Source organism: Pleurodeles waltl, chromosome 3_1 (genome assembly GCF_031143425.1).
Source record: "Pleurodeles waltl isolate 20211129_DDA chromosome 3_1, aPleWal1.hap1.20221129, whole genome shotgun sequence".
NCBI lineage: Eukaryota > Metazoa > Chordata > Amphibia > Caudata > Salamandridae > Pleurodeles > Pleurodeles waltl.
Genome location: NC_090440.1, coordinates 1,142,356,710 through 1,142,381,871, shown reverse-complemented (window position 1 = coordinate 1,142,381,871; position 25,162 = coordinate 1,142,356,710). Strand labels below are relative to the sequence as shown.

Here is a 25,162-nt window from a genome sequence, read left to right as displayed (position 1 = left end):
CTGTGGCCCCCCCAGCGACTTGGGAGGCCTCGGCAGTCCAGGCACAAGCTTCATGGTAGTCCTGCAAGTGGCAGTCTCCCTCTCCACCGTCCAACAGTCTCATTTGTTCCTGGGCCCGCGTCCTGCAGCCCCTTGCCAATGCAGGCTGCTGGCTTCATGATCACTACTATACCGAGGCTCCCGCGAGGGCCGCTATATTGGAAACGGCTGGCTGCAGCAATGAGATCCTCCAGTTGAGCCGCCTCGTGGGCCAGTAGCTCCAATGCCACATCCACCCATCTTCGGAGCTCCCAATTCCCCTGTACACTTAGAGGGGCGGAAAATTAAAGTTGCTGCCAGGCAGGATGGGCGCAGATAAGAGCGGGACCTCAGGAGCTAACTCAGCTCGCAGCCGCCATCTTGGCTGCCGTAGCCACACCCCCACTGGCATCACTTTTTGAGCTTTGATAAAGTTATATACTTTGTGAAACACGTGTCGCCTGTCAAGTAAGAACAAATTGATGATTATTTGGTGGCGTTTGACAAATGATAAGCATTTATTAAATTGCTTTGATGTAAAAGTTGAGATCAAGTTGGAATACCTATGAAGTGTATCTTCGGTATGTGATGGAACTGTACTTGAGAAGCCTCCGCAACATATTTGTTTAGTCCATCAGTTGAACAATAAACAGTATACATATTGATTTTCATGCGAATTGAAAAAAGGGTGTATCCATTGTATAAACACATATATGGAATCATTAAGAAAATCAGTAAGGGTAGCTGATGTTCGGGTGATTAATGCCCGGCAGTTTTTTTTTTTTTTTTTTTTTAATACGGCGTTACCTGGGTGAACAGCCCTTCGTTTTGTGTTGAGCACATTTAAGGAGTCTAAACATGATTCGGATGCATATTGGTATGAAATTGCTAATTTGTCCAGTTTCACTTGAAAGGATTTGCTCAAATAGTATGGTGTTAAAGGGAAGTAGAATTTCATAGCAAAACGAAATAAGTTCAATTCAAAGAAAACAAGCACGTCAAATCGTGACAGAAAGTATAGTATTAAATAAACCGAGTTGTATCTCTAGGATTGGGAAGCTATGTAAAAGAATCGATACACCAAAAGAGACATTTTTGATCTGAAAATAAAAAATCCATTGAATTTGATATGGCAATGATGTATAGTGCATTTTTAAGAGCAGAAGATGAAATACATGTCCGTCACCTTACCACACTGAGGATGCTGACAGCTTTGCCATCACCTAATCACATATAACCTTACATTTACAGGAAGCGGTAGTGATGCAGCATCCTTGCTAACAACAGCCAAGAGACAAGGTGAAAGTTACGTCCTCAATGGCTCGAAGGTAACATTCTGTGACCTTGCACTTATATGTGGGAATGTTTCACCAAGTCAGTAACATGAGGGACAAACCTCACTCACCTTTATAGTTATTAACAGAGTGCGGCAATTTAACAGATACATATTTTTATTGTAGCCCAAGGAGATGCCTTCAGAGGGCGATCTCCCATGAAGAACCTCTGAAGCCCCTCACTAACTAACGATCCGAGACCACAACTTTTACATTGTTTTTACAGTGTGTTTGTCTGCTGTTTTGTAACTCCACATTCGTTGATGGTATTTAACCGCTGATTTTAAAAAAACTATATTTCATTGCACAAACTTTATTTTTAATATATGTATTTATTAAACATTATATCGTGTGTCCACCAGGTCAGGTGGTAAACATCAATCTACATTCACATAAATGGATATCAGATGAATAAACTTAACAAGTTAGACCATGGGACCACGAGCCTTGTCATCAGTTCAGCCAACATACAACAGTAACTTTTGTATTCCCACCATTTCCCACCCTCTAAGCTTCCAATGGGGTACCATCATCTTCCATCAGTCAATACAGGATTAAGCTAGTTTCACATTGTTCCAGACTGTTACGGTGCTCATCCATTCATGGACACCCAGGCCGATCTCCTTTCTCTGTCATGTTTTGTAGTGTTATTCTATTCGAGCCTCCCCGGTGCTGGGTTGCATACCAGTATATTCGAGCAAAGCTCTAGTCATCTCTGTTCATGCCATTAATATTTCCTGTGTTTTGTCATCTTTTCTGGACCTTCTCAGATGCACCTCTTCTGCTTTCGCCCATTCTACTATATCAGATTCCCAAGAGGCCCTTTTTTGGGACAGTGGGACTCAACTAATGGATGGCAGTGTGTCGATTGCGACCATTAGGCCCAACACCATAAACCTCCTACTCAGTCTTTTTTGCATGGGTTCTCCAGAGGAGTCCCAGCAAACATTGTTCAATTTCGAATGGAACTATCCAACTTGTTGCTGCTCTGAACTGTAGTAGGATCTCCCCCCCAAAAAACTCGTATTTTTGGGCAGCTCCATGACAAGTGGAGAAAGTCGGCATTGCCCATTCCACATTTAGGGCAATTATGGTCACATGAGGGGATATGGTATGCATAAATTTGGGGGTTAGGTACGACATGTATGAAATTGTATTGAACCAACTTAAATGGGGCGCCCACCCCCCACTTCCTTAACACCTTTACGTATTTTGGTCCATTCCCTTGAGGTTAATTCATGGTCCATGTATGAGCCTCAGAGACTCTCCATGGTTAGTGGTTGTAGCGTCCTTTCAGAACGCAGTGCCTGGTAGAGGTGGGTTATGAGCCTGCACCCCTGCCTTCTCTAGTAGTGTGACCAAGGTTTAAGTGGGTGTGGGTGCTTTGGAAAATGTAGGCCATAACTGTCTAGCCATTTCCGCAATCTTTGCAAATTGCAGAAATTGACCGGTCCCAACATTAACCATACCTTGAGCTTGATGGAACATAATGAAACTATCTTCAGGATAGAGATCGGAGACCATCATACAACCATCCTCCTGCCACCTGGTCACTTCATTGAACAAACTTACCCATCTTCTCTTGAGCTTGGATTTTTTGATGGGTTTACATGCCAGAGTTAGAATGCTCTAAATTTACCTACAATTTGTTAATCTAAAGTGAGAGCAAACCTTGTGACGCACATTTTAGAACGAGAATTACCCTTTGAACCAGGATAACCAGCTGGTGCGCCTATCTAACCACTGTTGAACTTCTTTTGTTACTAAGCTTTTTTTTATTACCTGGTTCAAGTACACCAGATAATTTTGTGTTAATACGTACTTTTAAAATAGACAGAATAAAAAAAAGTAATATCTTAAAGGATTGTGACATTTTAAAGAATGTTGAGCCACCTTGGGCGAGCATCCTCTTGCGCATGTTAAATCCATCCTTATAAATGTGCTTTAACAACCGACACACAAGTTTATGTGCGTATAGTTCTAGCACAACATATGTTTTCGGCAGTGGCTGGATCAGTGACGTAATGGAGGAAGAGCAAGGACAAATATTAACGGAATTACATTAAAGTGATTATTCCTCACTTTGTTGTCCTGCTCTCCATTTTTCTCAACTGTTAGAACAACGGACTTCAAAGTTGAAAACCGTGGTTGGGAGGTGGATGGCCTGTGCCAGACCAGATTTCAACTAGGCAGGCTTTGAAGAACTTCTCTTTTTATTTATTTTTTTATAATTATTTTTATTAGTTTTCAACATAAAGTGACAACGTAAATAAAACATAAGGCAGCATCAGCCATAATACAGGCGTGACATGTAGTTCCTTAGTCAACTGTTGTGACATTTTGGAACCGTGAATACAATGCACCATGCCCCATCAGATCTTTCTATCGTTTAAGCAGTTGTTTCAGCCTTTCCCCTTCCATCCATGTACCCCCAAAGGCCTTCCATGGGGACCATATACTCTCCCATTTTTTGTGCAGCCTCTGCTTTGGTAGATTGTCCTTTCTGCAAGCATGCACCAGTACATGTCCTGCTTCCAGTCTCGTAGGACTTAGGGTTCTGCAGTCCCCTGCCCCCCAACCCTCACCCCCCCCCACACACACACACACTTGTGCTATATTTCGCTTAGCTACTCCTAGTCCCAGGTTTACCCACATCCTGTTGTACTTAGAAGGCTAGTTATCTGTCCATATATTCAATAGGCAGCATTTGGCTGTGTTCGGTATGGAGACTCCTGTCACCACTCAATGTTTTCCTGATGGCTGCCCAATGTGTTTGTAGTCTCAGGCAGCTCCATAGAATATGGAGGAAGGTCCCAACTTCTCCGCAGCCCTCAGGGAGACTGCTACCAGACCCCTGCCCATGGGATGTAGGTTATACGGGAGTAGTATGAACGGTGGAGTATACAGAGATGGAATAACGGGAATCTCGACTTTATGGCGATGTCCCTGGATTCTCCTGAGGGCCTCCTCCCATACTCCCCCTCCTCGAATTCCCCCATGTCTGCCCCCCATTTAGTATTAAGGGTCTGTAGGGTGCTGGGGTCGTTAGTTATGAGTTTTTTATATATATATAATATATATCAGTGATATAGCTCTCTTGCTGAGCTGCTCTGTCAGTATACGATCTTCCAACGGGGAGGAGTTTTCAATTATAGTTCCCTTTGGTATGTGTGTAGCTAGAGCATGTTTGGACATATTTATAGCCTTGGAAGCGCGTCATTTGATATTTGTCTGTCATTTCCTCTAGCGTTAATGGTGAGTCACCCTTTAAGACATCCCACAATTCACCGATGCTAATGAGATTCCATTTATTAAACACCTGAAGTGTGCAAACTTGCGACAGCATGTCGCTAGACCATAGAGGGGTCATTTCAGTTTGCCGGTCTTTCCTCCCCAAGTGAATCGTGGCTTCCCTCCACATGGGGATTACTTTTCTGGTGTGCATGGGGAGTGTGCAAGCTAATTTAGCTTTGTAAAGCGCTCACTAGTAGCCTTCCCAACCCCATGCTAGCCGTTCTATTTGCACCGCTGGTTCATTCAATCGACCACTGCTAGTTGTGTGGCCCAGTATTACCTTCTTGTGTCTGGTAGGACTATCCCGCTGTCCTAAACTCCTCGGGTCAGCTTGTGTAGAGCTATCCGAGGCGGGACATTGCCCCAAAGGAGGAGTCGAAGCACTGCCTCCGTTTTTTGGAAAAAGTCTGCAGGCACCAGGAATGGGGTATTCTGTAGTTCGTAATCATTCAAGGCAGTGTCATCATTTTAAACATGGCCGCCCTACCGAGAAGGGAGAGTGGCAGGGCCACCAGTGTTGCACATCTGCCATGAAGCGTTCCAGTGTTGGTACCGTTTTTTTTAATAGAACAGTTGGGGTCTTTTGTTAGGAAGATACCTGGGTATGGAAACACTTCCTCGGCCGTAAGCATGGGCAAATCTCTTAGGCGGAATGGTTTGGGTTCTGTTATTAAGTGCATCAATTACTTCTGCCAGTTAATTGTGTACTCCAAGAAAGTCCCAAAGATTTGCTTTTCAGACCTTCTAGAGCAAAAGTTGCACTATTTCGAGCACGTGTGGCCAGAGAGGAATGCTTGTTAAAAGAATGCAGACAAACCCACAAGGCTGCACTGTATACTGAAAGGGCATCTCATTAGACGGCCACTGGTGATTCTTTGTTCCAGTGGAATGAGCATTGAGTCTCTGAGGAGTCTGGACTCCTCTAATTTCGCAAGCTAAGCTCTGGATATACAATTATCTAGCCCCCTGGCAATCGTGACTTTAGCAACTTGGTTGCCTGGAGTACTACAGCTGTTCATGTCAAAAAAGTAGAAACACCCTGCATAATGGGAAAATTGCCCTTTAATTATTTGTACTTGCACTCACCATATCATGCTATTGCAAGTTAAGTGTGTTAATACATACAAAGCCTACTTCAGCTATTGGAATGAATTGTTGGTTTCACATCCATCTCTGAGTTTATTCTTGATTGATCTGGCAGTCCTCCTTCATGGTATTAGTGAATTACATTTGAGAACCCCTGATGCAGTTCGTATTCATTTTTATTGCCTATTATCATGCTATAGTAGGTAACTTAATCTTTTGAAAGTCTAACTTACTCTGTTATTGATCTTAAACTATGGACATTCGAGTTTGTGATTAGCTTACTATATTAAAATCGCTTTGCTAACATGAGAGCTCATCGTGGCATCTTTTTCTTACTTAGTAGATCTATGCACTATAGCTAGGGAACCAGGGGTGTAATTACACATGTTCCAGGACATCCATTTGCCACACACAAAACTGAGTTACTATTCAGTTTATTTGCACTTTTTTGTTTATGATTGAAGCCATTTTTACCACCTGGAGCTACAGGAATGAAGTCGTTTGCTGGGGTGCATGCATCCTTATAATGTGAGGTTGTTCATTTTAGGGCACTATACAAAGGAAGTTAGATGCTTCGTGTTTATATGTGTATGTTTATTACTGAGGAATATCAGTGCCTCTGTAGTGAAGGTTGAAACGGACATTTATAGAGAATACATTTTTGTACCTTTTAATACCTTTGCAAGCGGTCTTTACGAGTTTGCACTTTGGGTGAATTAGCTTTCAAAGTGTAATCATTGAGTGTGCCGAATGTGGGTGCAGATTGGTTAAAGGAATTATGAATGTGAAAGTAAAAGATCCCAAATTCAGTGACTTTTCCAAATGATACAAAATCCAGTATTAAATTTACACCTTGCAGAAGTCCAAAATCACCGATTAAAAGTACCCCAGATTTTGCAGGCACATAACATAGTCCACATTCAATGTTTTTTCTTGGTTTGGTGAATGTTCAGTCAGAAACCACGTGCAATACAGCCATAAATGTTTGCAAACAATGGAAGTTGACAACGTTGCAAAATCATGTTTAAACACTTATACACTGCAGACTAAATTGAACGTCTTGAACCACCAGCATAAGTTGCTTCACTGCAAGATACTTAAACAGGCCTACTTTACATCTGAAAAACAACATACATGAGATCCGTCTAAGTAACGCCCCAGTCCATGATGTGGTGCAAAATACAAACAGTTCTTCCTTGTAACTTGGACTTGCCCCTCCTTATTAGAATACTAGTGTAATAATACAAGCACCATTTCCAACATGATAGGAAGCCAACTAGGGGCTCAACCGCTAATTTCCTTGTTGGGATATAATAAACTGATCCCATGAGGAACAGACGGTTCACAGCACTAGCACTTCCGATAGCTAATTGTAGCGTCTTCATGAGGTGGTGTAGAAAGACTATACCTAAAAAGAGTACTACCTGCTATATCTAGCTATATTTATTGATAGAACCGAAACATGCACCACCATACAACCACCCACATCTAGGTCTAAAGGCATATGGTGGTCCACTCTGAATGTATGTTATTCAAGCCAACACTGACAGTTTACATGGTTGGACACAGTACACTTGGGAAAGCGAAGTGGTCCCTTGTAGTCTTTTAGATATATGAGATGTTATGGTGGATAACTACACAGCCATCATACACTGGTTAGGATGCAACGACCAAAGAGACTATGCAGTCAGACATATAGAACGGATTAGCATATCCAGTGCATGTTCATATTCTGAAACCTGCTGCATAGTCCCCATTACATAATGGGAAGGCATGATTGCATTCTGTGCTGCCTGTGTGAACTTCCACAGTACATGATTGATAAATGAAGGTCGCTGATAAATGCGTATGTTTTGGAACGTACTAATACAATTAATAAAAAAAAAAAAAAAACACTTGCCATAGATGTTTGCAAAACATCAGTGGTCAGCGTTATTAGAACTATCACCCGAAACTGCGTGAACAAAGTGCATTGCCTGTTAGGCCAGCTGAGATTCTTACTACATACACACACAGTACCCACATATCTGATAGAGACTTCTAGCTGCAGATTCCTTACTTTTAAATTTGCCAGGACCTGGAAGATTTTTGTGAGTAGAACCCCTGCATCTTCAAACACAAAAAATATGTGGGGGATACGGAGAATAGGTCCTTGTAGCCTATTCAGTGTTCGCCGGTTAGGCGATCGCCTTCATGGACATAGGAGGTTAAGGTGGCAGTTGGGTGTGTTAGGGAGTTTCCTTTATGGACTAGGTGGTCTTACACACATTATGGTGTCATGCTTAATCATATGACCACCTAGCCCCACCCAGGTAAGATGATACTACCTGGGCGGACTCAACCTCCATATCTCCATATCCCCCACACATTTTTTGTGTTTGAAGTTCCTTGATGAAATGGGAGTTTGCGTCAGGTTGTATTACTCCCAATACTCTCTTCTTGTGTCATAGTAGAACCCCTGCACACTGTTAAGTGGCTTTGATCAGCTCTGTTTGTGTCTCCGTCGTCATCTGTGCCGGAATGACATCGCAGTACATATATAGGTGCCACCCAGGTGCCCTGACCTCAGTTCTTTTTTTTTTTTTTTTCTGCACTGATTCGGAGAAGAGCTAGCCTTCAGTCATTTTTTGACTGGCCTTTTTTGATGTTTTGTCGAGAATTTTCACCCTGGTGTGTTAGGGGACTGTCATCTAGGAAGACTGGGGCCTGTCGTTGGCCAGTATTGGTGATGAACCCACATCTTGTCTGCCTGTGGTGTCTGGAGGGGGATCAGAACTCAAAGTCATGCTATGATTGCCGCACCTTACACCCGAAGGCTTTGAGGAGCGGTCCCTAAAGCTCATGGCAGCCCAGCATGCGACTTTTCACAAATCGGGGTCCTGGTCAAGAGGAAGGTACCCAGACTGGTTGCGGAGCTCGAAGTAGTCATCGTCCCACTGCAAGTTCCCTGGACGATCAGGTAAGTCGAGGCACAAGAAGAAGAGCATGAACTCGAAACAGTCTTCGACTTTGACTGATGAGAAAAGAGAGCTTCGACATTCAAGTCCTGGTTCTTCGGAGCCTACACCTATTCCATGATTTCCCAGGAGCCGGAGCGACCCTCACCCAACTGAAGGAGTTTTATGAGGCTGTGCGCCTCATTTTTGCATGACCCAACCCCTCCACCCCACTCACGTGCATTTAGTGGGGCACAGGGGTACTGATGACAAAAAGACTGACACCTGGGGAAATTCAAACGTAAGGAATCTGCAGCTAGATATAGTTTCTACCAGATAAGGCAAGTAGGTAACCAAAGGTAAGTAACTTGTTCTACATTTTGAAAACAAACCAATTTTAATATGCTGCAAACATCAAACAAACCACATCGACCAAGCCTTTGCTGGCCCATCTAGCATGCTTAACACATATACACACGCATGAACCAAGTAGTATTCACTTTGAGAAGCAAAACTGTTGTTCAAAAATATGAACCACTACACCATTTTGAAACATCTATTTAGCAAAGCACATATTGATTTATATAAGCTGTCATTAAATAATGCCACATTATTGTGCCTGAACATCTAAAATATATTTTATTCAATATAATATTTACAAACATCCGTTATATATTTTAAAAAGAGAAGTGGCAATGACTCCACACACGAATGTTGCCGATATCTGAAGGAGAAAACTAAAAACAATGGCAGACTAAACTGTTATAACAGATAGCATACATTCACTGAACAACCTAAAGTTACAGAGAAGCTAATGTTGACCACTGTGTAAACAGTGGCTACACCACAAAACATAAAAGATGGAAATTGACAGGTTGAGGCTTAACCTTAACATAATCTTCCATCTCCTCCAGAGTTACTTAACATTAATTCTCAATCCAACTATGCACGCTTACTAACATCAAACATGTTTGTACACATGTAGAACCACATCACACATTGATGGAATCCAAATTTTGAAGAACAAATATAGCATTAAAGTATGATACTCAAAGCGCTAACCTGTGATAATGCCTAACGGTCTTAAGAATAAGTCAATTATGGCAAATGCTTTTACAAAATATTAATTACCTTCTGACACAATTCTGAAAATACCAGTTCTGTTCAGGGTCACATATAGGCCCATGATCACAGAATCACACACATGAGCATGCTCAGTCTTGCATTCACATCTCATTTCCACTTTTCATAACTGATGACATGGGTGATAGTTCATGTTAAGTTAGTACAGCGGAGGTGGGAGAAACAGTTAAGGTAGAACAATAACTTGTGAATTTCCTGTCTTTGTAGGTTTTGTGGTGCATCACTAGTACACCTTCATCAGTCTTAAGTTCTTTTTCTTTTTTTTAGTAAACTTAAGTATATATTTTGGAGACATCCATATTACTTCTGTAGTTGTGAATCAATCTGTTAGCCCATATGAACACCTTTTTGGGTCTCCCATCTGAGACACCATAAGTTGTGTGGTTGTGAAAAACAGTTTGTGGGTTTACCAAGTATTTACAGTAGACTTATAACCCTGACATTGCTCAACATTAATTGACTTTATTGCCACTCTCATTTGCTTACTTCTTATTCAATGACTTACTTTCCTATTTTTGTGTTTGTCCTTCACCTGGAGCATAGCCTCTTTCCCATTCTTTCGATTGGCTGACTTGTATACTTCCACTGCTCACTTTTAGGGAACTGCTTTTTTCTTTCTGGTCTATCACACCTTGAGAGTATTTGTGATTTCCAGCTCTCGTCCTTGTCTCCTTCTCCATCATGCTCTGCTGTTCTTTCTCTCATATGCTGTTCCCTTTCCCTCATGCTGCTCTCTCCCTCATATGCTTCTCGCCCTGCCTCTAGGAGTGTCCCACCCACTTGTGCTTCTTCCCCCACCCCTTTTTGCTCACTCTCTTGTGTGCCTCCTCTCCGAAGCTCCATGGTGCTCTGTCCCCCCGGTGCTTCTCCGAGCGCAGTTTTCTGTCAGCCAGCTTTATTTACATTTTAGCCCCTCCATCCCCAGTTTCTCTGTTGCCCACCTCACACAAGCCGTCCCGTTTTTTTTTTTTTTTTAGGTCGCCCCTTCAGATAGGTGATGACAAAGAGGTTATCTGGGACTTAACTTAGTCACCTTTTTAAGCTTCCCACATCCAGCTCTTCCTTGGTTCCTTTGTCTTGCAATGCCCCCAAGTGCAAGATGTGACAAACACGGCTTAAAACTGTGTGCAGTAGAGATGCAGCTTAGTGCAAGATACAAAAGTATGTCAGGCTGCAGTAGTACTGGATTCCTAGAAGCAGATGAAATGATTTGCTCGCTTCTTGCAAATCTTTGCTTCCTTTTGCCTCTTTTTCATTCTTATCTTCCTTACGCTTACTCCTACACCTAATTCTGCTAACACAAAATCTTTCTCCTTATGCATACTCTTACGCCTCATGATAAGCCTATTTACTCTTGCATCTGCATACTCGTACTTTTAATGCTTGAACTTACTACACTCTTACTCCTACTCGTCATTCTGCTTCCTCCTCCTTACTCCTAATCCTCCTTCCCTTACTCCTAATCCTCCTTCCCTTACTCCTATTCCTACTTGTTGCTACTCTTTATTATTCCAATGTACTCCTATCTACTCTTACTTACTTCCTCTTATACACTTCCTCTTACACCTACTGTTACTTCATCCTGGTCTTACAAAGCATTTCCCACTTACTCCCACTATTACTTCTGCTTGGTCCTACTTTTACTCATACATTTATTCCTCTACTTGTTGTTTACTTTGCTACTACTAGTCCTATTACTTATAGTTCTTCTTACTCATATTCTCATTCCTTACACCAATTGTTGCTCCTCCTCTTATTCCCACCTACTTTTGCTTACTCTCACCTGCCTACGTACATCTGCTCTATAAATACATATCCTTTCTCTTATTTCTGATTTAGAGCTTCGTGTGCCCCTTCTTACTAATACTTACTCCTACTCTCCTACTTACTTCTATTTACTCCTACTATCCCTCCAACATACTTGCACTTCTGTTTATAGTGCTAATTAAGCATACACTTACTCCTGCTCTTTTAGTTTGTCCTGTGTACTACTTACTCCTGCTTGTACTTAGTCTGTTTTTATGTGTACCTCTACCTGTAATCACCCCTAATCTTAGCCATAATGACTCCTATTCATACTCTTGCTTCCTCCTATATAAATGCTACAGTATGTACTTGCTCCTATATAAATGCTACAGTACAATGGAATTATTCTATGCCTTACTCTTATGCCTACTTGCTCTTGCTTGGTTTTAGAGCTACTCTGTCTTTTTTTTTTACTGCTAGTCTTACTCCCTTACGCCTAATCTTCTGTGTATACCTATTTCACTTACTGCTACTCTCACTTCACTTTACAGAAAAAGACTCTTCCCTTCTTTTTCACTCTTTCCAATCGAAACTGTATGTAACAATAGATTCCTCACCTTGTGAATATTCCCTCAGAACTCAAAAGCAGTATCCCTGCACACAGGTGGATGGCACTGTTAAGCTCCACACCGACAACATTTCGCTCTGGACGAGACGAACGGGGCCACATATAAGCACCAACCAAGCACACTGTAGTCCATTGCTCATTGGTTTGACAAGTGGGTAGATCTCTACTTTGAGACCTTTATAAGCAAAAAGAGTCAATTTTTCAGAGCAGGAGGGTGGGAGATGGTGAGGAATCTGCAGTTACATGGAGTAACCACCAGAATGAGGGTTACCCAAGATAAGTAACTTTTTATTCTGAAGATTTCTTCTAGCCTCAGATTCTTCACCTTGTGAATAGATACAAAAGCAGCACGTCCCCTGGTGGTGGGTCTGTGGAATGGCTTAGCCAGAAAACTTTTGTAGGATCAAACAGGCAAAATGCTATCTCTGAACACTTGGCTGTCAATTAAGTAGTGTTCCGTGAATGTGTTCATTGATGAGCACGTAGCAGCCTGATAGATATCCAGAAGAGGTACTCTGCGTTCCTTAGTAGTAGTAGTAGTAGTAGTAGTAGTAGCCTTTGCTTGAGTGGAATGAGCCAGTAACCCTTCGTAGGTGCTGCTTTTTTGCTAAAAGATAGCATATTTTAGTGCAGGATACTATCCATCTAGAGACAGTACTTGTCGCTCTGCCTTGCTGTTTGCCCCTTAATAAAACGAAAAAGAGCTGATCGTCCACTCTGTGGTCCCTGGTACGATCAATATAAAAACTGAGCACACTCTTGGAATTGAAGTGATGCAGTCAGTTCTCCTCTTTCGAATGGTGATGCACGCAAGAACATTGGTTGGGTGATAACCAGTCTGGCATGAGGGTTTTTACCACAGTAGGGAGGAACGTCACTTGTTTCCTCAAAGTTTGTTAGGAAAAAATGTGCATAAGACTTGTGGACTCAGACTGCCTGAAGCTTATTCACATGTCGAGCTGATGTTTTGCATTTAAAAAGGCAGTTTTTAATGTTAAGTTGCAGTGTACAACTATTCGTTAACTCAGAAGAGATACACATGAGGATGGTACGAACCAGGTTTAAATCCCAGTCTGGCATTACAAAGGACTTTGGTGGAAACGTGTTGCAGAACTGTGAGAAACATTATCCCAACAGTTAATTGAAGTAAAAAAGACTAATCCAACAAACAAAAAAAATCTGAGAACTCGCCGTTAACAGTGTATAGCACAAGTCCGTGCTGGGCCAACAACAAAGCAATCCACAGCACAGTTTAGCTTGTAGCTGGTCAGTCTGGTGGGTGCTCCACCAAGCCACAAACATGTCCTAGCGCCTGGCTTACACTGATTTCTTAGATGGTTGCCTGGTTGCCAGAGTAACGTCAATGCCTTTGGGAGAAAGATAAAGGGAAACTAGCTGCTGACGCTCAATCTCCACCCATGGATGTGGACCTGGGTAGAGCCTCTTGGCACATGAACAAAGACCGCCCTCCTCTTTGCGGTACCATATCATGGTGGTGTTGCTCATGAGGACCTGTATTAACCTCCCTTTGATAGTTGGTCGGAAGGCCTTTAGTGCCAAGCAGGTGCCCACTGGGACTTCAAGTCCAACCGCAGAAGCCGAATGTGCCATCTGAAGGGGTTGACTAGCAGGATGCATGTGGCCGATAGTCCCTGTAACCTCAACGTCACCCTCACTGAGAGCCAGAACAATGCTGAAACATCTGGATCATAGACTGAATATCCTTCACTGTCCACTTCGGGGAAAGGGCACAAAACATCACAGTATCCAGGATGGCTCTGATGAAAGGGAGCATCTGTGAAGGAGTCAGGAGTGACTTTGGCACACTGATAGAGTGTACCTCAGTGATGTTTGGAGGTTGGCCGTCATCTGGAGGTGGTCTGTGACTGCCTTTTGCAAGCCTGCTGACACACCCGACCTCCGAAGGTGCGCTGCCTCCACAGTCCTCACTTACATAAACACCCGGGGCACTAGTAAGGTCAAAAGGGAGCCATGCATACTAAAAATGCTCCAGGCCATCTTTGAACCTCAGATAAAACCTGTGGGCCTGCAGGACAGGAATATGAAAATAAGCATCCTGCAAATCTAATGCAATGATGCAGTTTTCAGGACTTCTGGCAGACGAAACACGGGCCAGTGTGACCATCCTGAATTTGTCCTTGTGGAGAAAAGTGTAAACTATGAAGATCTCTGTCCTTCGCACAGTGAAATTGGAGGAGAAACACCCAGTTCCTGCTTTGAGGCTACAACCTTCTCTAAGGCCCGTTTGGACAAAAGGTTCTGCACTTACTATTGCAAAAGGGACATGTGGCCCTCCATCAGCCGCATTGATGGGGTGGAAGGTGGGGTGAGGGAGAAAGAACTAGGAGGGCGTAGCCTCTGACAGTTTGGAAGACCCATTTTTCTGAAGTGATGTGTTAACACACTTGGAGGAAATTAAGATATTATCTCCTGCAAGGTGGATGTGTGTTGAAAAGGACACACTGAAGTGATTTTGCAGTTGTGGCTGCAGATGGGTAGGGGGAGTCTGAGCTGGATGTTGTCCCTGATACCCTAATCTTTGTCTCTAGGAGCATTATCGTACCCTATGAAATGGCGGAGTTTGTTTTTCCAGTGGTGCGATCTGACGCAGACAATATTAAAAACCTCTAGCATATCCCTGACAGGGTTGACACTGTTGGGAAGAGTGCCTGATAGGGGCAGACAAACCCCTGGAATGCTACGTGGTGCAACTTAATTTCAGTTGTTCAATTGTTCCGAGGCTGAGTCTGCTTTCTCTCCGACGAAGCAAGAGGCATCAAATGGCATGCCTATCAAGGATCCCTGAGAAGCCTGTTGACCTCACCCAGATGCGGCTTTGAAGCTTCACACTCTTGCGATTGCCCGACCCAAGAAATCTGTTATGTTTAGGCCAGACCAAATAACAAGTTTTGCTGCATCCCGACCATCCTGGATGGTTTGGGCTAACACCACAATAGTTGTCCGCAACTGCTGGTAGGATTTATACAATTGTATACTACCGTGCATGGGTGTAACAACTCTGGAGACAGCTGGTGTTGACAGAACGTGGGAAAGGCTTTTGGGGTTACTTGGCTGATTAATTCCTGTACCACTAAACACTCCAGCGTTTGGTGTTTTCAAGAATTCTGGGTCCTTCAGCACTGGTCTGTGGTGACAAATTGCCTGCCTGTTGACTGGGGGCTCAGAACATGGTTATACCCAAGAGAGTATCTGTAAAGTCTTTGTTAAATGGCAGAAGAGAGTTAGTAGGTGCCCGACCAGGTTGGAGAACCTCCTTGTGGACATTGGTCTTTACTTCCATGGTAGGGAGCTGAGGGTCAAGGACCTCCGCAGTCCTTCGCATGACAATGGTGAAAAAAAACACTCCCCACCTCATCAGGACCAGGGGGATATACAAATGCCGTGTCTGGGTATATGTCTAGACCACTGGCATCTTGTAGTTCTTCTTACCAATTATTCTCCTCAACTGGGTCATACCCTCAATGACCCCCCTCCAATATTCCTGTATTATGAGGCACTCCCAGAGGCTATGACAGAAGGTGCCTTCCAACCCGCAGCCCCTAAGGCATGTCGACGTGGGCACCCTACCAATCTTGGCCAGTCAAGTCCTGAAGTAATAGAATCTATGTAGTATTTTGAGCTGGACTAGTCTAAACCTTGTGCTTATTGCTATCTCATGTGGGCTCTGAATTGCTTCTGTCTGTTCCTCATCTTAAAGGTTGCCAAGGTCCCCAAATCAGGCCTTCCCCAGCTTAGTCAACGGATCAGGGGAATTAAGGACCGTTTTTTGGTAAATTAAAGTAATCGCTTTGTTTGGGATGTGTTCCGCTAGGAGCCGATCCTCCAGCGGTGACGCCTCTGCGAGCTGCTCCCCTTCTAAAATATGTCTCCCAGGGCATGCCCCAGTTGTAAGTACCTATAATGTTCTGAGTCCGCCAGCTCAAATTCTTGACTAAGGGATTCAAAAGTAATGAAAGCCTTGGTCCCTCCAAACATCTCCCAGGCGTTCAATACTCATCAGTTCCCAGCACATAAAATCATTCAATCCACCAACTTCCCAGAGGTGGTTGCTACTCCACAGGAGAGTCATACCAATGAGCCTACTGCTCCAGCCCAAAAGTCTAGTTTATGCACTCCATTCTCGAACAACTGTTTGAGTATGTTCTGGAAGTCCTTGCTCCCTTTTCTTCCAGTAGAGGATTGCTTCTTAGCCTCTTCGACCCATTGCATCGCTGTCCTCTCTATTCACCGGTTCCTGAACCCAGTCGTTAATCATCAGCAGCTGGGTTGTCCAATAGTACTTGATTATATCTGGAATCACTAGTCCCCCATCGTAGAGATCCCTCTGAAGTTTGTAGAGGGCAATACGTAGTGACCTGCCTTGCTAGGCAAGGAGCAGACCTCACAGTTGATTTTCTGAAAAAAACTGTGGGGAACACTATACGGGGTGTTTTGGTGCACATATATAAGGCGTGGCAGCGTCAACATCCTACATAATGCTGCTCTGCCCATCAGGGACAATAGAAGCGTACTCTAATGCGCAACGTCTCCTTTCAGCCTCTCCAATTGTGGGAAACAGGTTCCTACGCAGAAAATCCTACAGTTCATGAGTAATATATATCTTGAGATCCTTCTTTAACCAGGGGTACCACACACTCCCCAGGGAGTTGTGAATTGTCTCCTGACATAGGAAAAACCATTGATTTGGCACTAGTTGCCAAAAGGGTCAAATATGTGCTGTATTCTTCATATTGAGCGGGCTGGGATAGCCAAATAAAGCAAGGTGTCATCCGCATAAAGTGATATGCGCTCCTTACAGCCTCCACCACTTCTCATCCCTTGAACCAGTGGGTCCTGTCTTATGCAGGCCGCAAGCAGTTCATGGGCCCAAGCAAATATAGGGTAAAGAGGGCAGCTTTGTCTTGTGCCCTTCTACAATGCAAAGACTCAGGAAACCGCCCCATTGACCCTGACCCTAGCCCAGGGCTCCTGGTAAAGGAGCCAGACCCATGCACAGAACTTGGGGCTAAATCCCAGCCCTGTCAACACGGCAAACATATAATTCCACTTAATGCTATCAAATGCCATTTTCGCATCGGGGGACATCACCACTGTCTGATCCGATGTCATGGAGCACACCAACCAAGCACTGCAAATTAAGGCAGGTGCTTCTAAGAGGCATAAAACCTGACTGGTCAGGATGTATGATAGATCTAATAACTGTGCGTAGCCTAATTGCCACTATTTTTGCTAACACCTTAGCCTCTTCATTAAGCAGGGATATTGGTCTATACGAGCTGCAGTCAGTAGGCGACTTACCCTTTTTATGTATTACTACTAGAGTGGCTGTATGTTGATCAGTGAGTAGACAACCCTATGCCAGAACATAGCCAGCATATGTAAGACTACCTTGTCAACCATCCTTTTATAAACTTCTACTGGTAAACCTCTGGGTCCAGCTGTCCTCCCGGACATCAAGTCCTGCAAAGCCACCCCCAGTCCCTCTGCAGACAAGTCCGCTTCCAGCGCCTCCCTCTCTTGGCTTCTGATTGTATGCAGAGCTATCTCTCCCCCCCCAATTCACTTCAGTCGGCTGCAGTTCTAGATGTTGTGGACGTATAGAGATTCTCATAATAATCTGCAAATGCGTCTGCTATGGATGCGCTAGTTGTTCTAAGGGTGAGGTGCCTGTCCACTGCCCCAAAGAACCCAGGATCAGTCACTCTCTCTTTTCTCGAGCCAGGCCAGTAGTTTATTAGCCTTATCCCCAACATCGTAAAGGCGCTGCTGCGTCACCAATACATGGTGCCACGCCCAACCTTCGGCTACTATCCTAAAGTCGTACTGGTGGAGCCGCAGCTCATATCCAAGTGTCACCGTGCCCTCAGTCTGAATTCAGACTTGCAGTTTGACAATATCCGTTTCAATGAAAGCCTCCCACAACACACATAGAGAATCCACTGTACCCAGGTTTTCAACAAAGTAGGCCTCGGCTCCCTCTTTCAGTTTCTCCCTGCAAACCCTATCCTTCAAGTACCAGGAAACTATCCTCAGAGGTAACACACTCTTTTTCTGGTCCTTTTAGTAGTGCACCCGGAGGGGAGTGGTCAGAGATAGCTCTAGCATGATGTGTTGCCTCTCTGAATCTTCCCGCACCCTCATGGTTCATGAAAATATAATCCAATTGGGAGAAACTACTATGTAGTGCAGAGTAAAATGTGTAGTGTCTCTGAAGTGGATGGTGTAACCTCCAGAGATCCACAACACCTAGAGCTCCATGAAGGGTCTCAGAGGCCCCAGTCTTTCTATCCACCACCGCATTCATGTCTCTCCTCAAAACTAGGGTTCCCACTAGTAAATCCAATAACAAAGCACTTATGTCTGGTAAGGTCATCGTGTGTAACCATGAAGGGACATGGACTGAACATATGTTAAGTGTTTCACCTTCCGATGTTCCAGATATTACCATATATCTACCCTGGGAATCATGTCACATGTGCTGCAGTGCCACCAATGAATAGCCAAACCTATTTAGGGCCTTATAGTGATTCGCTTTGAGATGTGTTTCCTGGAGCAATATAATATCTGGGGCATGTTAACACAGATACTAAAGCACCAACATGCGCTTACCCTTATTTCCCAGACCATTTACATTCCAGGTCCAAATGTTCAGTTAATTTTGCCTGTGGCCACCATTATATATTCCAATCAATGTCACCTACTCTCTGTGCGGGTTTATCCTACCCTATGTGTGCCACTACCCCCACCTTCCAGCGACCGTGGCCTCCATATCTCTGACCCTTGTGTACGTGAGCAATTAGTCAAACATATAATAACAACAATTACCTTCAACAGCAGTTCGAAACCCCATAAATCCCCCCCCCCCCTTGCTATGTGAGCCTAGAACCACCCACTGTTCCAACTTGCAAAAGTGCCTGTTGCCCAAAGAGAAAAATGTTGTAGCGGAAGAAGGCTAGTTCTGCCAGTAAGAGCTCTTATGTGTAGGCAAAGGAGTTTATCCCCACTAATTTCGCAATTAAATGAGCCAGAGCCTTCTTATCTAACAGGTCTCTTCATTCGCAGTACCCCGGTCCGCTTAGTACCGGTACGACCCCACAGCAGCGGTCTTAAAGATCAACTTTAAGCCCTTTCAGGGTTCTCATGTGCCTTTTGGTGCATCTCGGGGGCCTCTGGTGCTCTGGCAAGGCTGATCGCCACGCCGTCCCCTCAGTTGTCCGCCTTGTGTGCCTCTGGTCCTTGGCACCTTTGACACGCAACACCCACCAACTCTCAATTAAGTTCCACGCCTCCTCTGGGAAGGTGAAGTGCCACGACTTGCCTCCCTCCATCACTCACAGTCGGTCCGGGTAGAGCATCATGTATTGGGCACCCTTGCCATGCAAGGTCTTCTTTTTAAAGCTTTGTTTCTGCTTTTGGACCTGCAGCGTGCAAACTATTGCATTTTTCACCCTACAGGTCACCATGTGAGTGGGCTGTCTGTAGGATAGCATCCCTGTCTCTATAGTTCAGGATCCTGGCAATTGTGGTCCTGGGTGGGGTCCCCAGTTTCGGCGGCGGCCCTGGCACCCTGTGGGCCCTCTCTACCGAGAAAAAGTTGGACTATCTTTTAGGCTGAAGGGTATTTATGATAAGATCTTCTGAGAAACGGTCCACACTTGGGCCTACTGCGCCCTCCTGAACCCCATCAACCCGAATGTTATTTTGCAGGGTCCTTCCTTCCTGATCAGCCAGCCTGATGTTCATAACTGTGTTCTGCTTTGTTAGGGCCTTGACCTGTTTCTCCAGCCGCTTCGCTGTAGGCTGAAAAACGTTTATGTGCACCTATACCACTGTCACCTTCTCTGAGACTTTCCCCAAGTCAGCCCGCAATAGATTAACGTTGATCGTGACAGTGTCCAATTTAGGCTCAACTGTATCCTTAAGGCTGACATTATTTCTCGCAGCGAAGACTCAGCTGCGCACTCCACCATCTAGCCCCCATTTCCCCCAGCAGTAGTACTAGTTTCTCCACCATATGTTGTCAGGGCCACCATGTATTTGTCTAGTTTATTGAATTGTCGAGTTAGAGCCTGAATGTCTGCCCATGTCCTTGGGATCGTCTCCAGTGGACCTCTCTCCCAGTCTCACCAGGATGGGGGCCACACGATGCAGCAGTTTGCCAGGAGCCGCCGGGTCGAGAACCTCTCTCTTGTAACAGTTCACCTTTCTCAGAAGTGCAAACGATTGTTATAGTTGCAAGCACATTATTGAAGGATAAGACAAGCAGCAGAACTCCAAGCGTTGCTCATTTAGTGGGCGCCCAAGAGGCAGGTGGAAAAACTAGAATCCAGTGGCGACCTCTAGTCCAGCATGGGGCGGCACAGTATAGGCAGCCCAAAACCCTGTATCTTCCGTTCTCACTAGCAACATCAAAGCGATGACTTGACAAGCCTTCCCTCTCGCCGTCCCTTATCAGTTCATAGGGGAGGCAGTATCAATATCATGAGCACTGGACAAAAACAAATGTCAGGGCACTCATGAATTCATGATAATGTATCCAATCTTCTTTGAACAATGACAATAGTATCTTGTAGAGTTCGAGCCCATTTAATTTGTACAGTATACAGTTCAGCACAACAAAAAAGGCCGTCCTTGAAATCAAAGATTATGTAGCAATCACAGCCGAAATTCTTGTAGCATACACAGCCAACACGTGTTTCATCCTATGAGAAAATGTTCTCTTAAGGACTTCATCAGGGCTGAAATTAAATGAGAGCAATGACTACAGATGTAGTAAGGTTTTTTTTAAATGTGGACATTGTGGTATGTGTAGATGGGCCAAGTCAGGTATCTCTACATTCATGAGCTCTACTGGGATGCAATTTAACATCAATCACAATATTGCATGCGATAGCAATTTTGTCATCTATATGATCGTATGCAATTGTGGCCTATATTACGTAGGCAGTACTATCAGACCACTCAAGGCTAGGGCAAGTGAACACTTCAGAGTCCTAAGACAGGAGGACGAGAGATACCCTATAGTAAGCCACATGCGGCATTGCCCAAAACGTAACAACACGGTTGGGTTCAAATTCTTTGGATTTGATCTTATAAAGAGACCCTAGAGGAGGTAACAGAGAGTTAGCCCCTCAGGAGAAAAGCATGTTACTGGATCCTAAAACTCAGAGCGGTGGAATATGGTCTTAATACCAATTTTGAGATGGAGTATTATTTGGGTGACTAATGAACAATTTTGGTAATTATTGGAAGATGTGTTATATCTGGTTCTCTGCTTAGGGACTCTTACTTAGTACTTGAATACCACATGTAATGTTAATTCATTTCAGATAAGCTTCTGTATCTTATGACTCATTCACCTCATGATATTATCAATAATGACTATTTTTGGATTCATTATGTGTTGCTCTAGCAATGAATATAACATTTTCCTTATACTCACCACTCTCACACATTTCGCTTTATGCATTGTGGGTTGGGTTATACAACCATTGTAATATGTATATACCATCAGCACTTCATATGTATATCATCTATGTGAATTTTGGTTACAAGATTGTGTGTCTATACTTGCCATACAGGTTGCATAATCTTTAATTGTGACACGTCCCAGTTACCTTGAGTATCTTCCCCTTCACTATTATTTCACGAGTCACTCAATAGTCTTATTGCCATTGGCTTATTTACTTATCTGGTTGGGGCGTTGGTTCAAAACGGCAACTAGGATCTCTTTATTCTTGCACAATTAGTCATTTGTCTGACATTTGCAGTTTCGGGTACTATATGTAATTTTTATGTGGCCGATTATATTTTGGTGTCACTATCCAGCCCACAACCACGGGGACGGTTTTGAAGCTTTCCTTGTCAGATTATGACCGTTTACCTTATTTAATGTAAAACAATTTCGGACAAGATTTTTCTCTACTCGGTGCTCTTTCCGCTCGTTGTTCACATTGATGGTATTTTCTTCTTCGTCACCACATATTTAGACCCTTCTAAGATGGCGCCCGTATTTGTGTATTAGTCCCCTTTCCATTGTTTTGTCGGTTACGTGATCGTGATGACGGTTTAAATAGAAATTTCCCGGGACGGTCATCTCCGACGCTAGTTCCGATACTGGGAACGCCGCGAGATGACTTGATCGTGGTGTGTTCCCCTACTTCAGATAATTTTCATTATTAAATAGGTGAGTGATCGTAGGAGTGATACAGGACCTTGGGAATCTCTGTTTTGTTTCTATTATGTCATTAAGTTCCCACTTGGGGATTTTGCGATTAGGCTCACCATATTGATACTCACCTTACGTTCAATTCACTTTAGGTACGATTTGAAACCGCTTCGTAATTATTAACGACGTCGGACTGACTATGCTTTTAAAGGTCAGTCGGGGCATACTGGCCATGTTTTTATCAAGCTACTTGGTGGGGATTTCCTTTCATTACGGGCATTTCAGGTTTTTTGGATTAATATAGTATCGGTTTATTGGTGTTTCCGCAGACATTGAGGAATCTGTAAGAAGATTATTTCCACCTAGAATGCTTACTTAAGTTAAGGTATGTCCTGACTGACTTTGGGATATACTATGGGTTTTCATACGACTTCCTGATAATTATTTTACATGGATTTGAGTGATTAGTGTTAGATCCACACTATTCCAGCTCTCTTTTACTCTCTTTATTTCACATTGGTGTCTGTTTATTATAGACCCGGTTTTTCGGAGACGTGCACATTTTCTGGTGTGTTAACCTTTGGCACATATAGACATTACATATGGTGGCCCTGTTTGTTGGTTCCAATGTATAACTGACTTGGGCATCCTCTGTGGATGGATGTTCTATATCTTATTTGATGAAGTATACTTTAACTTAATTTTGATTAATGTCACAATAGGCATGTTTGCTTATTCTCACCATTGTCACGTTTGAATTGGTCGTGTTCTGCTCTGACCATTTCTTGTATACATACTACATCTGTAGTCATTGCTGTCATTTAATTTCAGCCCTGATGAAGTCCTTAAGAGAACATTTTCTCATAGGATGAAACACGTGTTGGCTGTGTATGCTACAAGAATTTCGGCTGTGATTGCTACATAATCTTTGATTTCAAGGACGGCCTTTTTTGTTGTGCTGAACTGTATACTGTACCAATTAAATGGGCTCGAACTCTACAAGATACTATTGTCATTGTTCAAAGAAGATTGGATACATTATCATGAATTCATGAGTGCCCTGACATTTGTTTTTGTCCACTGTTAAGTTTCCCTTGAAACATTAGAGGATTAAGGAAGATCCTCTTGCCAGGAGCACCGTGCCACGATTAAGTTGGAATGTTACTATATTGACTCACTGTGAGCGCCCTAATCCTATGACTATCTTCCTTGGTACTATCACTTTGGTTTCTCCCCATGAGCAGCTCCCAACCTAGCCTCTTCTCCCGTGCTGCACCACCTCCCAGGAATTAGGAAAGGGGGAGGGTGCAGGAGACAGAGTCCACACCAGGCACAACGCCACACCAGCCCAGGATCAGCAGCAGGCCCCAATCCCCGTAGCCTCAACAGCAGCGATGGCAGGTCCAGAAACCTCAGCAGCCCAGTCCCATTCCGGACACTCAGACCTCCGCACCTCACCAGGTCGGCTCCGTCTCTCGAGTCGGGGGTGGGTGTTGGAGCGACTCTGCATGCAGGTCTTTATTGTGCTGGGGCCAACTGCGCCATCTTGGGCTCTCTACCTCACCCTGGCCTCTCCGCTTTCCAGGTCCTCAAGTACCCTAGGACTGCAAAGAAGGGGTAAATGATGTCCCCCTATGTTACAGGAGATTTATCAATTTGACTCTTTTAGGGCCCTGGCCAGATGATTGTCGGATTTCAGGGGATATTTCAATGGCAGCTATGGAGCCAGCTCAGAGTGTGGCCATTTCCTATAGCAGCTAGCCACTCCCCCTCCACTTACACTTGTGCTTTTTTTCGACTTGACCAAGACTTTGACTGCCGTGAAGATCTGATGCACAAACGACCTTGAGAACGGGACCTTCCTTTTGACTTTGACCTGTCATGTTGAGGAGGCTTCTGATATTTGGCAACATAGTTTAGCCTTGCTGTCCAGTATGACCTTTGGATTCATCTGGGTACAGTCATCAAAGGCCCTGGAGTTGTGTTCCAACTCCAGGCCACAGGCATACCTTGTGCAAGTCTGTTACAGACTATTGTTTGTGACTGTCCTTAAAAGGTTTAAACCCTGTTGTTTCGGGAGGTGACTTATTCTGTTGCACACTGGTAAAAGAAAACATTTTTGTGAACAATCTTGTCATAGACAAAAGGAGTAGAGCTCCGTATTTGTGTCCAAAAGCATGGAAAAAAAGGAACTGATGTCCACTCGCTTGAGTGCCACATATATGTGGCCCCGTTCGTCATTTGTGGAGCGGAGGACGTCCATGCAGAGCCATATGACGCCACCTACCTGCTCGCAGGAGTACTACTTTTGAGTTTACAGATCCAGCCATATGACGTGTGGGAAAATATTCACAAGATGAGGACTCTACAGTTAGAAGTATCCATCAGAAAACACATCTCATTTCTATGAATACACCGAATCCTTCTTTAAATCTTACTCCCACTCCTTTCTACTCTTACTCTTACCCACTTCTAATCCTATTTAATTTTTCTCCTCTGTAATCCTATTCACTTGTACCTTGCTCCTACTTATTCCTGCTCTTACTCCTACCTACCCCCACTTTTCCCCTACACTGATTCCTACACCTACCCTTACCCTTTCTCCTATGCTTGTTCCTACTTATGCCTTATCTTATTTCATCCATCCCCTACTCATTCCTGCCTACTTCTACTGTTATTCTTGCTCCTACTTGCTGGTTATCTTCCTACCTAGTCCTACTTGCTCATACCTAACTCTTGTTGTTCCTACATATAACCCTACACCTAA

General features: G+C 43.8%; 1 protein-coding gene across 1 annotated transcript in view; it reads left to right on the top strand.

Annotated features, from left to right (window-relative positions):
• The window catches only part of ACAD8 (acyl-CoA dehydrogenase family member 8), a 226,395-nt gene that overhangs the window by 147,269 nt on the left and 53,964 nt on the right, over nucleotides 1–25,162 (top strand). Inside the window, exon 5 of the mRNA XM_069224448.1 lies at nucleotides 1,270–1,346. Coding sequence (XP_069080549.1) covers nucleotides 1,270–1,346 — 77 coding nt within the window. The remainder of the gene's footprint in view (nucleotides 1–1,269; nucleotides 1,347–25,162) is intronic.